General features: G+C 39.9%; 1 protein-coding gene across 1 annotated transcript in view; it reads right to left on the bottom strand.

The window, feature by feature from the left end:
• Positions 1-14,657, bottom strand: part of RAB3GAP2 (RAB3 GTPase activating non-catalytic protein subunit 2) — a 106,954-nt gene extending 92,297 nt beyond the window's left edge. Inside the window, exon 1 of the mRNA XM_068986584.1 lies at positions 14,543-14,657. Coding sequence (XP_068842685.1) covers positions 14,543-14,657 — 115 coding nt within the window. The remainder of the gene's footprint in view (positions 1-14,542) is intronic.
• Between the last annotated feature and the right edge of the window lie 880 nt (positions 14,658-15,537).

Genomic DNA, 15,537 nt, shown 5'->3' on the forward strand with positions numbered 1-15,537 from the left:
CATTTTGAAGGCAAAAAAGAACACCCACATCATTCTCAAAATGTGTCTGTATTTTATTATGCAAATATTCTTTTTGCCAACAGTGAGTAACACAGGTTATATTCAAGACAGCTAAGAAATGGCAAATATTGCCTATTGGAGACATCTAAAATTAGATCATGAGACTGCTTTCCTAGGTTTGTTACTTTAGTGCTATGGCTCACCTGCCAGATGTTGCTCCTAAAGCAGTAATTTTACAACTATAGCACAGCAGGGCAGCATCAGCTCCAAGCCAAATATTTCAAATGTCCATGTTTCAACTGGGTTTTCCCACCTCATTTCCAGTACTGCCTACTGAAAAAAATGGCGCTTTCAAGTACATGAGATATGACTACTGAGCCTGTGTTTGAGAGCGGGGGAGCCGCAACTACTGAAGCCCTCGTGCTCTAGAGGCCGAGCTCCACAAGAGAAGCCGCTGCAATGAGGAGCCTGCACGCTGCACCTGGAGAGTGGCCTCTGCTCACCACCGCTAGAGAGACGCCTGCACAGCAAGGAAGACCCAGTGCGGCCAAAGACAAATTTAAAAAAATAAAAATAAACAGTAACAATGAAAAGAAGTTTGCCAGTTTAGATTACTATGTTAGTCATAACTACTATGTCATTACTACCTCATTTGCTAAAATTACCCCTCCATTCACATGTTATACCACACCTTGAATCATACTTGCTCTCTATTTAAACAAAATTCCTAAGCTTATCTCCAATCAACTTATATGATGTAGAAAGAAATAAACATGAACAAAATGAAGTTATAAGTATTTGTAATAAAAAGCAACAACCTCCTCATTGACAAGTAATTTGACTTTTCTATCATTTTTTAATACATATCACTGAAGAGGACTATTTTGAACTGTCTAGAAAAACTGGCAACATAAACTCTTGTTCTTATCCTTATCAGGTAAATGAATAAAACCAATGACTTTAAAACATAAAATGTAACTACAACTTCCTCTAGGGAGAATTTTTTCCCTGAAGAGATTAGATTATACTGCTATTAAAAAAACTTGATATCATCAGTCATTTATAGTCACTGAAACCTTCAAACTATGGAGAAAACATTGTAATTCAAGCACCAAAAAATAATAGATGTCTTTTAAGGTATATTTCCAATGAATGAATTATTTTACCAACAAAAGCTTAAATGAGAAATTCAACTTTTGCTTTTCACAGTTCTATTTAATTTAAAATATACATTATTCCAATTTGCTTCTGAACAGTCTGTCCTCATAAACTGAGTAATAGTTTCACATTTAAAAAGAACCTGAAGCTAAAAAGGAAAATGAATTCTAGAAGTGGGCAATTAATTTGACAGTATTTGCTTTCCTCAATATGAGTATGTCAAGATCGAAAACTAAATGGGAAACTGAAATCATTAAATGTTAGGAAAAAGAAAATTTAATCTCTATGATCTAAGAAAAGATCTTACTAGCTCCGAAGCAAATTCATTTCCATTCTTCTAAAACAGGAAAAAGAAAATGTACTTGTATCTATAAAGAGCACCAACCTCCAGAACCAATAACTTGTAAATAATTCGTAAGCTCAACAATTTTAGTTGGCTCTTCTTGGCCAAGCCACAGAAAGCATCACATAGCAATACAAAGGAAAAAAAAAAAGCCTAAAGAATAGAGAAGCTGCTTAATTTCCTGTGCCTCAGAATTATTCATCTTTTTCTATTTCTAAAGAAATGGAAAATGGGAATATAAATTTTATATTAGCATATTCCTCTCAGCACATAAAAATAGGCAGGAGTCTAAAATGAGGAAGCCATCCCATTTTCAACAAACAGGAGTTTCTTTCAAAACACCATGATTAAATCAGACTAGGTCTGTAAGGCCCCTTCCAGTTCCAGATTTCTAAGGACTCCTGTTAATAAGTGGCCTTCTTTATTACTCAAGGAGAATGTTTTGACAGTCATTTCAAAAAACGACAGAACTGAAAATATCTTTAAGCAGAAACAGAGTGTATCCTCTTGCTCTAAAGGGCTTCCCTGGTGGCTCAGATGGTAAAAAAAAAAAAAAAAAAAAAAAATCTGCCTGCAATGCAAGAGACCCAGGTTTGATTCTGGGGTCAAGAAGATCCGCTGGAGAACTGAATGGCTATGCACTCCGGTATTCTTGCCGGAGAATTCCATGGAGAGAAGAGCAGTGCGTAGACTTGCAAAGAGTTGAAGACGACTGAGCAACTAACACTTTCACTTTTCTTGCTCTAAATAAAGTTAAAAAACACAAGTATGCTTCTTTTGCTCCAAATCTAAGAAATCTTTAGACCCATCCTAATAAAAACGATAAAAACAAACTGAAGACTTGAAGAAATTTAACATGCCCTATTCTTCTACTCATTTTATTTTTTAAAAGAAGTTACTAAGGGCAACAATATATTTTGTATATTAGATAGACTTTCTATATCCTTTATAGTTGTTTCCTACAACTTCATGTGTTACGAATTTATTATATCCAAAGCAGCATAAAATAATAAAAGATCAGGGAGCGTAGGAGAAGGGGACGACAGAGGATGAGATGGTTGGATGGCATCACTGACTCAATTGACATGGGTTTGGGTAGACTCTGGTAGTTGGTGATGGACAGGGAGGCCTGGCGTGCTGCATGGGGTCGCAAAGAGTCGGACACGACTGAGCGACTGAACTGAACAGGGAACGTAAATGAGAGTGAAGGTATATAAATACTGCTCACCAAAGCTAATTTCTGCAAATTCTAAAGCCAATTCAGTATCTTCCTTACTTATTCAATTCTAATATGATTATCCTTGTGAGAAAACTTTCCTTACAGTTAAGGTAAATTCTTCCAATACCACCTTAATCTTGCTATTACTTGTTGCTTAAAAAAAAAAAAACACACAGATAAAATCTGATAATAACATTAGCATCGCCTAAGATCCATTTTTCATTTATTGGAAGAGCAAAAATCAAAGAAAGTGATAACACAGGAAGATGACAAGTGTGGGTATAAATGAGCATTTCTGTTTACCACGGACAGGAACAAAGCTGACCAATTTTTAGACTAACTATGTGACTGTGCTCAACAACTAAAATGTGAATTTCTATTATCCAGCAATTCCAATCCCAGAAATTTACACACAGAAATAGAAACATATTAGGTAAAGCATGTACAAGGATGCTTACTGGAACATTTTCTTGTAGCAAAAATATTGGAAATAATCTAAATGTTCATTGATAGGGGAATGTTTAAAACCTGGTAGTCTTCACTGAAATAACTGTACAGACATTAGAGAAAAAAAATGCTACAGTTATATACACAGGTTGAAAAAGAAATTGACATTTTTTGACACTGTCACAACAGTTGACATTAAAAATTAACCAAAAAAGTTCCAGAATGTACATTTTACAAAAATGAGGTTGTAATATAAAATGCAAAATAGAGAAATAAAACATCCCAACAGCATGTATGTTTACTGTCTAAGCAGAAAGACTGGAAGATTCTCGCTAGGGCAGCACTTTATAATGACAGAATTTTCCATAGTGATGGTGGTGTTCTGTATTTGTGCTGTCCATTAGGTAGCCACTAGGTAGGTACATTGGAGAAGGCAATGGTACCCCACTCCAGTACTCTTGCCTGGAAAATCCCATGGACAGAGGAGTCTGGTAGGCTGCAGTCCATGGGGTCGTGAAGAGTCAGACACGACTGAGCGACTTCACTTTCACTTTTCACTTTTTCTTGCCTGGAGAATCCCAAGGACGGGGGAGCCTGGTGGGCTGCCGTCTATGGGGTCGCACAGGGTTGGACACGACTGAAGCGACTTAGCAGCAGGTAGGTACATGTGGCCACTGAAATGTAATTAGTATGACTGAAAAACTGGACTGTTATTTTTACTTAGTTTCTATTAATTTATACTTAAACAGCCACATGAAGTTAGTGGCTACTATACTAAAAAGCTTAAGACTAAAGTTTTGACATCTGGAAGGGGGGATATGAGTAGCTAGAAGATAGATTTTATGTCTGATTTTATACACCTAAAAAAAATAGAGGCGATGTAATAATACGTGATTATCTCTCTTGACCTGAGAGTCTCTCTTCTGAAGAATTTATATGTGAGGCTTAGGCTCACATGATACAAAGAACAATGATCTGTATTCAAAGAACTGTTTTTTGGTCACTTTTTCAAAGGAGTAATATGGTATGGCAGACACCTAAGAACTTCAAGAATTCTTTCTCATGAGGAAAGTTCATTTAGGGTCTCGATAGTCCCAAATGATATTAACACAGTAGTCATACAAAAACACTTACTGTCGTACAGATCCAGAACTGTCACTGTGTAGACCATTAGATACCATCTGAAGAATACCAATCTAAGGAAGATTACCTCCCTTTTTGATAGACACTGGAATGATGCTAAAGCTGAAACTCCAGTACTTTGGCCACCTCATGCAAAGAGTTGACTCATTGGAAAAGACTCTGATGCTGGGAGGGATTGGGGGCAGGAGGAAAAGGGGACGACAGAGGATGAGATGGCTGGATGGGATCATCGACTCGATGGACGTGAGTCTGAGTGAACTCCGGGAGTTGGTGATGGACAGGGAGGCCTGGCGTGCTGTGATTCATGGGGTCCCAAAGAGTTGGACGCGACTGAACTGAACAAAGGCCACCCAACTGGTCACTCTATTTCCACTTTCACCCACCATTCCCATTCATTCTCTTCTTTGCTAACAAAGAACTGTCTCTCAAATACTGAGCTGGTTGTCCTATTTCTCAGTTCAAATTCCTTGCCCCGGTTGCCACCGCCACGTTTCTCAAGTTTCAGATTCCATCACCACTGCTCCTGCCTTAGTCCTGTCTTTACTTCTGAAGACCCTGATCTAGAGTTGTATGAACATCTCCCAAATGTTCCAAATCCATGTCCCCAATTCATACCTACCTCTAACTCTGAACTACAAAACCTACCCTTTTCAGAGCCACCAAATCCATCTCTCTGCAAATCAAATCTTGAAATGCTATACTTTTGCCTTACATCAGTGGTTACCCTCTGCCTATAGCAGAGATGCCCACGGAACTGCAAATGGATCACAGATGAGCCAAGACATTGATCCTCTCGGCTCTCAGGATAGCTTGATAGCGCCTGGGGCTGCTGAAACTTCTAGCAGGTCACTTCTCACCATGAACAGCTTTGTTTTACATTTTATGACCTATTTCTTTATTATCATACTAATTTATCTATTTTACTGTTAACACACAACATAAAAGCTATCATAACCATTTTTACGTGCACAGTAGTGTTTACTGACATTGTTGTGAAACAGAGCTTCAGAACTTTTCCATCTTGCAAATTTGAGACTGTAATACTCATTAAACAAGACCCCTTTTCTCCCTTTCCCTAGCTCCTAGTAACTACCATTCTACCTCCTGTTTGCATGACTTTAACTGCTTTAGATAACTCATATAAATGGCATCGTGCATTTATTTTTTTCAGACTGGCTACACACAGCATAATGTTCTCAAGGTCATTCATGTTGTCACATGTGATATGATTTCCTTCCTTTTAACGGCCAAATAATATTCCATTTTATACATATACATATATATATATATATATATATATATATATATATATATATATACACACACACCTCATTCCACTCAACCATCAATGGACATTTCAGTTGGTCCCACTCCGTGGCTTTTATGAACTATCCCTCTATGATTATGGGTGTGCAAGTATCTCTTCTAGATACTATTTTCAGTTCTTTTGGATATACACCCCTAAGTGAGATTGCTCAATCATACAGTAATTCTATTTTTTTTAATTTTTAAATTCGATTTTCCATAGCAGTTGCACAATTTTACAATCCTAGCAATAGTGTACAGAGTTCCAGTTTCTCCATATCCTTGCCAACACTTGTTATTCTGTTTTGAGTTTTTAAATAGAAGCCAAGCTAGTGAGTGTGAGGTGATGCCTTATTGTGGTTTTTATTTGCATTTCTCGTGATTCGTGATACTGAGTATCTTTCATATGCTTTCTGGTCATTTCTATAACATCTTTGATAAAAAAATCTATTCAAGTCTTTGCTCAGTTTTTACTTGTTATATTTTGCTGTTACTAGGCTGTAGAAATTAGTTATTCTGAATATAGATCCTTTTTCAGATATATGATTTGTAAATATTTTCTCCCATTCTGTAGGCTGCATTTTCACTTTGTTGACTGCATCTTTCAATTCACAAGTCTTATGGTCTGATACAGCCCCATTTACCTATTTTTGCTTTTTTGCCTGTATTTTTGATGTTATAACCAAAAACCCACTGCCAAATCCAACGTCATGAATTTTCCCCTGATGCTTTCCTCTATGAATTTTATAGTGTTAAGTCTTACATTTAGGTCTTTAATCTTTTTTTTTTTTGTTAATTTTTGAATGTGGTATAAGTGTCCAACTTCATTCTTTTGTATTTGGATATGCAGTTTTCCCAACACCATTTGTTGAATAGACTGTCCTTTCCCCCTTGAGTGGTCTTGACACCCTTGTCAAAAATCACCTGATCATATATGCAAGGGTTTATTTCTGAGCTCTCTCTAATCCATTATTCCATTACTCTGTCTTTATGCCAGTACATTTTTGATTGCTATAGCTTTGTATACATTTTGAAAATAAAAAAGTAAAGTCCTCCAACTTCTTCCTCCTTCTTCAAAATTGTTTTCACTATTCAGGGCCTAGGTCTCATTTTTTATGTATGTTATAATGAAAAAGAGAAAAAAAAAACTGGGAACAACAGCTCCACAGAATGTCTTCATGCTTTCTGATTATATACACCCCAAAAGAATTTTTCAATAATATGTACCTCCTGGACAAAAATGTAATTTCTGAAATACTAAACATGGATATTTTAATATAGTATTTATATCATCCTTTTAAATTTATTCAGTGGATTCTAAATACTTTTGGGAAATAATACCCACAAATACCCATTTTAAAACTATTAGTGTCTCTAAGAATAATTTTATAAGTTCTTTTTTCTCACTGAATTCTTATCTTCATTCTATTTCCTCCACAGAATGCTATTTTAATGTAATACAGATATGTATCATCAGTCCAAAAGTTTCTCTGCAAAAAGAGTTAAGAATTGACAAAAAAAATTTTCTTGGGATCTAAGGCTCTAAATATTAAGTTATCTTACTTGTTTTATTACAATTATTATTAGAAGCAGATAATTGAAAAAACATACATTATCACAAACTTTGAGAAATAACTATTAAACATAAATAGCAAATATTATTTGGAAATCTCTTGTTGAGATGGATGGGAGGTGGAGTTTACAGAGACTTAAACACAAATTTCTGCTTAAATGCTTTGGAAGCAACTTACTATAATATTTAAAATGTGTGAGAAGTAAGCCTTTGTGTAGTAAAGCAGAAGGTAGGGTGGGAAAGTAGGCATTTACTTAGGTGCATCTGGAAACTAGTCTATTTAAAACTACCTGTTCCCTAGTAACCCTGAGCAAACTTCCTTGTAATTCCTAAGTATTCTTATTTCCTTTCTACTGCATAAAATCTAAACTCCTCTGCCAATCTCTCTCTTTACCCTACCATATCCCACTTTTCCACCAGAATTTACTATCTGCATCTTTCTGAACCCCATACTGTTTCACATCCCTTGCCTGGCCATTTTCTCTCCACCTGAACCTCTGTGAAACCATTAAAACATAGTGAAAACAGTTCCTTCATGAAGACTTTTCTGAGTCTACTATATAGCATGAGCCAACACTCCTTCATTCTCCAACTATCATATGGCAAATTTTAGCACAGCACCTCTAACACTTCTTTTACATATTTATCTCCTTTATTGGCTCAAAGGTCCTTGAGGAGAGCGACCTATTTTATTTACATTTAGGACTACTTTGTACATAGTAGATGCTCAATAAGTACCAGCTGAATAAAGGAATTAACTAGTCATGTGTCAGTTTTGTCATCAACAGAAATTTATCTCCTAAGACCCTCTTCCAACCTTAAACAGCTACTGAAGTGCAGTAACTAAAAATTTTCGGAAATTCTTATAAATATTCTACTTTCAGATTACTTTTCTCTCCCTACTATGATCACAAACAAATGAAAGCATTTCATTCAGCATAAAAAAATGGGTACTTTATACCATTTATAATATTCCAAATTGAGTCCATGACTTTAGGTTATCCTAAAAAGCATACTTTTCTTAGTGAATGAACAAATGCAAACTTTAATTGATGACTCCAAGGTAATTTCCTTATGCTTTATCTTCTTCTATCTTTCTGATAAAAGAGCAAGAAGGGAAGTAGAGGCTGCTCTACCTCATTAGAATGTTAACAGAAAATTAACTTACTATTAGGTAGATTAATGTGCTGTGCAGTGCTTAGTTGCTCAGTTGTGCCCAACTCTTTGCAACCCCATGGACTGCAGCTTGCCAGGCCCCTCTGTCCATGAGGATGCTCCAGGACAGAATACTGGAGTGGGTTGCCATGTTCTCCTCCAGACGATCTTCCCAACCCAGGGATCAAACCCAGGTCTCCCACATTGCATGCAGATTCTTCACCAACTGAGCCACCAGGGAAGCCCAGGTAAATTAACAGATGCACAATATTATAATATGTAAATTATCTCCAAATAGTCTGATTCTCCCTATCTGTACATGTATTTCTTTCTCTCCCTTTTTTTTTTTTGCCTAAAAAAATGAAATGAAAGTCACTCAGTCCTGTCCAACTCTATGACCCCATGGTTTGTAGACCACCAGGTTCCTCTGTCCATGGAATTCACCCAGAATACTGGAGTGGGTGGCTGTTCCCTTCTCCAGGGGATCCTCCCAACCCAGGAATCAAATTCAGCAATTATAAATATCAGAAAACTCTGGTATAGAAATCCAATCTCCCTGGAAATTGTGTCACCGTAGGCCAGGGGGGGACCTATACTATTGCCCATCTCCAAAATTTCAAAATATGAGAGCAAATTTTATGTATAAAACAGCATCTGATTGAGTAGAACCAGTTATTAATCGCTTACAATGAGGGAGACCTGGGTATGATCCTTGGATTGGGAAGATTCCCTGGAGGAGGGCATGGCAACCCACTGTAGTATTCTTGCCTGGAGAATTCCAAGGACAGAGGAGCCTGGCAGGCTACGGTCCATGGGGTTGCAAAGAGTCGGACATAACTGAGCAACTAAGAGCACAATTATTAACATTTATTAGTATTAATTAAAGACTGGGAAATAGGGTTCAAGATCTCTTTTAAAGCAATAGGCAACAGTCTCATTTTATAGTTGATGATACAAAGTAACATAAAGTCATACTGTTATTTATTCTCTGACAATTCAAACACAGAGGTGTAGTTTTGAGTTCAGGGTTCCCAGTACTTGGTCTCACTTTGTCAACAGCAGCCATCCACATTAAAAAAAGAAACAAACAAAACCATTAAACCAACAGACAAGTCTTCAAAATTATCAGCTGCCTAGGACAAATCATGACAAGTAATTCAGTTTTCTTTTTTTTTGCGGGAGGGGGCTGTTTACATATCCTCCAGAGATGAGCTGGTATAAGAAATTAAGCTATATAAGCTTGAGGCTTCCCTGGTGGTCCAGTGGTTAAGAATCCACCTTGTAAAGCAAGAAACTGTATGCAAGACAGCAAAAAAGACTCAGAGGTGTATAGTGGACTTTTGGACTCAGAGGGAGAGGGAGAGGGTGGGATGATTTGGGAGAATGGCATTGAAACATGTATACTATCATGTAAGAATCGAATCACCAATCTATGTCCGATGCAGGATACAGCATGCTTGGGGCTGGTGCACGGGGATGACCCAGAGGGATGTTGTGGGGAGGGAGGTTCATGTTTGGGATCGCATGTACACCCGTAGTGGATTCATGTCAATGTATGGCAAAACCAATACAGTATTGTAAAGTAAAATAAAGTAAAAATAAAAATTTTTTAAAATAAAAAAAAGAAACTTAAGTTCTATCTCTGATTGGGGAACTAAGATCTCACATGTAGCAGAGCAATTGAGCCCATGTGCCCCAACTACTAAGCCTGAGTGTCACATCTAGAGAATCCGTGCTTTGCAACGAAAGACCCCTCATGATGCAAAGAAGATCCATCATGCAGCAACCAACGAAATCAAATAAATATTTTTTTTTAAGACACATTCTAAAAGCAAAACCATATAAGCTAAATAAAATGATCACATGATTTCTGTTTCCCAATAATCATTTACAACAATAACAAAGTGAAGAAAAGTAAAACCAAATACCACCATAACTTCGTTTTCACAATGCAAATTTTCACCCTCACAAAAATTAAGGTTTAGATTTTCTTAATGATGAACTCTTCACAAAGCCTGATGTTTTGTAGAAGATGGGCAGAGTGATTACTGAGATCTGTAAACCAGTCATTCCAAGAATTCCAAGTAAACTATTTACAACAGGACAAGCTATTTTTCAGACTTTCGTTTCTAAATTAAAGCACCATTTTAACTGTAAAATACAGATCTGGCAGAGGAGTTCACTGATTAAGAGGTTCTTTCTCCACTTATTTTCCACTTGAATTGCTAGTAGCCACAATAATACCAACATACATATACCAAAGAATTTTATTTAAAAGGGTAATGAATTAAATATTTAAAAACTCACAGGCATATTATAAATTAATCTGATGTCTGGGGTATGATTATATTCCCAAACGCCTGGATCAAATTCATAGCCTATGGCTACTCTTCACTGTGTGACCCTGCACAAGTATTCAATCTGTAACTGCCTAAATTTCAACATTCATAACTGTGCCATACAACATGGTAACCACCAGCCATATCTGACTATTTAAATTTAATTAAAATTAAGTAAAATTAAAAATTCTGTTCTTCAGCAGCAGCTGCCACATTTCAACGGCTAGTTCTGGCAAGAAACGACCATACTGGACAATACAGACTTGGTGATGAAAATAAACAAGATGAAAGGAATGCAAGTAACAAATGAGAAGAAAGGAAACAGTGACGGCTGTTTTAGGTTACGTACTCCAGAAAGGTCTCTCTGAGATGCACTGGGCATGCAAGGATCTGCAGAGAACATCCAAGGTGGGGACAAGAGCAAGGGCAATGGTCTCAGGTACAAACGAGCTTGGTGGATTTCCCTGGAGGCTTAGACGGTAAAGAATCCACCTGCAATGAGGAAGACTTGGGTTCGATCCCTGGGTTGGGAACATCCCTGGAGGAGGGCATGGCAACCCACTGTAGTGGAGATTCTCTTGCCTGGAGAATCCCATGGACAGAGGAGCCTGGCAGGCTACAGTCCAAGGGGTCGCAAAGAGTTGGACATGACTAAGCGACTAAGCACATCACAGCTTTAACAACAAAAAAGTGTCTGAAGCATAAGAAGTAAGGGGAGAAGAGTATGAGGTACAAGAAGCAGCAGGAAGTGGGGCCTCAAGTTCCTTTAAGCCATGTGAGAACTTTGGATTTTATATTAAGTTTAACTGAAATCACAGACAGTTATACAGAGAAGACTGTTATGATTAAACTGTCTTTAAAAGTTCACTTTGACAGCTTTTGGAACTAACTACAGGAAACCATTAACAAGCCTACAAATTAACAAGTCTAGAGAGGGTATGGAGAAAAGAGAACCTTCTTACACTGTTACTGGGAATATAAGTTGGTTCAGTCACTACGGAAAACAGTATGGAGGTTCCTAAAAAAAAAAAAACAACAACTAAAAATAGACCCGACTTATGACCCACCAGCAATCCCACTCCTGAGCATATACCCAGACAAAACTGTAATTCAAAAAGCTACATGCACCCCTATGTTCACAGCAGCACTATTCGCAATAGCCAAGACATGGAACCAATCTAAATGTCCACAAGAGATGAATGGATAAGGAAAATGTGGTGTTTGTGTGTATATATACACACACAATGGACTATTACTCAGCCATTAATAAGAATGAAATATGCCATTTGCAGCAACATGGATGGACCTAGAGATTACCATACTAAACAAAGTAACTCAGAAAAAGACAAATACCATGTATCACTTACACTTGAAATCTAAAATACAACACAAATGAACGTATCTACAAAAGAAAAACAGACTTAAGGACACAGAACAGACTTGTGGTTGCCACAGGGGAGGGGGTTAGGAGCGGGAAGGATTGGGAGATTGAGATTAGCTGATACAAACTATCATACATTAAGAAAAAGACCAAAGCCAACCAGAGAAGCAGGACGATCTGTTAAAAGACCAGTAGTTCCATCGAGCACGTGAGAGAAGATGGTGGCCAGGACAAGGGGATGGCATTGGGATAGAGGAAATGTGGTCTTTCCTCTGCATCCTTTATCTGCAGTCCTATGTCCACCATCATTCACAACCTGGCTCCTCAGAACAGGCAAATTTACTTTTTAACTCCTCTCCCGCCCTTCCCCTGAAACTGTCCTAAGGTCCTAGTCACCTCCATCCTCCCACAGCCAATGAATGCTTTTCCATCCTCATCCTAGCTGATCTCTGCTGCATTCACAACTACTGACCATTCCCCACTTTCATCAGATTCTCTCTCACTTCTGGGGCATTACTTTCATCTAGTTTTCCTCTTTCTGTTCAGTCTTCTTCCCATTCACCTCTATTTGACTTAAACTTCAGCGCTCCTCTATGGTTACATCTTCAGTCCTGCATTCATTTCACTATATTCATGACCCTTGAGACGGACTGACACTTTTTACTGGTAACTCCTGAGTTAACACCTCAAGGCCAGGGATCCTTATTAAGTTTTAGACCTGTTCGACTGGACACTGCATACATTTGAAACTGGACAAACTAGAAGCATTTAAGATATAAAAGATCCAAAACCAATCTCCTTCTTTCCCTTTCATTAGAAACCCTTGCCCAAGTCAAAAGCCAAAGGCAACCTCACCTCTCTCTCACTCACCAGCTACAACCCCCAGCACCAGATCTTCACTAGGTCCTGCAGATTCTTTCTTAGTATCTTCCTGATCTAGCCACTGATCTCAAGTCCTGCTGAAGCTACTTTAGTCCATGCTTGCATCACTTTTGCATGGGTTATTGAAATATCCTCAGAATGAAGTTCCCTGCTTCCTATCTCTCCTCCATACTGCTGCCAACACACTTAACAAGTATGCAAGAACTTTGCTGATTCCATTAAGGACAAATATTATCACATCATTCCTTTGCTTAACGTCTTCAGATGCATCTGACTCCTTTCACAAGGCTTCTCATGATCAAGCTCCTTATTACCTTTATGGCTGTTTTCCTCACACCGTCCTCTTCAGTCATTCATTCAGCCTTTCTTAGCTAAATATCATGCCATTTCAGGCCTCCCTTCCTCTACAGGTGCTACTCCCTCTCCCCTATTCATCTAAGGGCCACTTCAAAGGTCGACTTAAGTACCCCCACTTCAAAGACTGTATCTCCTGGTGCCATATGTATATATATGGTTCACACTGTACAGGAAGGGTTAACTTATTTGTCCCAGTAAACTATACTGCTCCTAGAGGACAGAGACCATCAGTATCACTTGATTGGCAGCACTATCGACCGGCACAGAGCTAATATTCATAAATAGGTGTGATTTGATACCTTCCAAATTTTAAAACCGGAGAGAAACTTATTTACTGGGCTTTTCATCACCATTCCAATATAGCACAAAGTAACAGCACTTTGGACATACGGCTTTGCAGTAAAATGGAAACAAAAAAACTGACACTCAATACATACCCCCTTTAAAAGGTAAAACGTAGGAAATTCTAAGGAATTCTGCTGCAGCTAATAAACAGACTTGGGGTTTTACACTACGTGGGCAAGTCACGCTGTTTGATGATAATAACAGGCAGAAGGCTTCTCATCTCATTAACTTTTCATGGCCAAGCTGCTTTGATTTTAACTCCTGATGTGGCTTCTCCCTCCCTGACAGGTTATTTTCCTTTATTTGGGAGCCTCCAACTCACCACCTTAGGAGTCTCTCACTTGTCAATCACTTATTTTCTAAACCTGAATGGGAAGAAAGGGGATGGAAGAAGGCAGAGAGTGGGCGATGCCAGACACTTTCGGAATGGGAAGCAGCAGAAGGCCACACAGTCCCAAACACGGAGGAGCGTGGGGGCTGAGGCGAAACCAGGCTAGCGCGCTGACAGCTGGCGAGGAGTCGGGAGGAGGATGCGATCACGGGGCAGGCGGTGTGGAACCGGGGACCCCGGCCGGAGGGAGTGGGGGAGACGGCGAAGAGACTCCGAGAGAAAAGTAGGAGTTGGAGGGTGGGAAAGTGGGCTAGGCAGAGAGCAGAGCAAGCCAGACGCAGTGTTTGGCCAGAGGGCGGAGTGGCTTAGGCGACAGGAAGACAACACCGACGCAGTCGGGGCAGGCGGACACGGCTTCAGGACGCACGGCAGGGGATCCGCGCGGAGAGGAAAGGGGAGGCGAGGGAGGAACTAGGAGCGCCGGGGCGGGCGGGAGACCCGAGCCCGCCGCGCAGGTCCCACGGGAGGAGGCGGGGAAGGGAGCGGCGAGGCGGGGGCACTTACTGGGGTCCCTCCTCACGGCGCCGCTGGGGGTCTCCTCCCGCAGATGAGGGAAGAGGAAGTCCCGCGCAGCTTGGAGGTCCTGGAAGGAGCAGAACTGGACAATGGAGCAGGCCATGGCTCCGGGAACCCCGCTCGGGCATTCACCTTACCTCACCACGCCCTGCCCCCCGCCACCCCGCCGCTGCTCCAGCCGCCACCGCGGGGCCCGGAGAGCTTCAGCCAGGCAGGGGGCGGGGAAACCAAACCGGAAGCTGTCAGCGCCCTCGGTTCCGCCGCCCGGAACACTGCGCATGCGCGGGACACCCCGGCGCCCTGGCGGGCGAAGGCCGAGTCACCTGACCGGCAGCGTCCGCGGGGTATAACGTCGCGGTGGAGGCCGGGATCCGGCTTCAGTCCGGGTTCTGCATCCGCACCGGGGATGAACCCTTTTATTCATTCTGGCTCTTAGCCAGAGGTGACCTCATTGAACGTTGTCTACGCCGGCCTTTGAGCCATTTAACCGGTCTTCTGGATGGTCTGGTAGAGAAAAATACCTGTTACGCTACTGCCAGGCCAGTGGGGGACGGTATCATGCAAGTATCTGAGTTTGAAAAAATCATTTCTCTTCTGGAAGTCAGCCCCGTCAAGCCTAGTTTTAAACGCCTCATATAAATTCTCGTCACACTATGCACGCCTAATACAGTACGTATTATACTGTATTGTACTCTATTGTTTTCCGACATCCGTTTGCTTTTTCATTCGTTTCTCCGTCCATTCAACAAATACATTGCTCCTCTTCTGTGTCAGGCACGCAAGGCTTTCAGTATAAAGCAGAGACCAAAAGAGGTGAAATACTTGTTCCATGGAGCTTAAAATTCTGATGGTTGACATGGATAGTAAGCTATTAATTACTCAGCTATTTTACTGAAATTATCATGATGCTAGGAAGAAAAGAAGTAAGTTCATAGCATAACAGGGAACCTCACCAAGTTGTTTTGTTTTGTTGGGATGGAGGT

Source organism: Capricornis sumatraensis, chromosome 14 (genome assembly GCF_032405125.1).
Source record: "Capricornis sumatraensis isolate serow.1 chromosome 14, serow.2, whole genome shotgun sequence".
In the NCBI taxonomy this organism is placed as follows: Eukaryota; Metazoa; Chordata; class Mammalia; order Artiodactyla; family Bovidae; genus Capricornis; species Capricornis sumatraensis.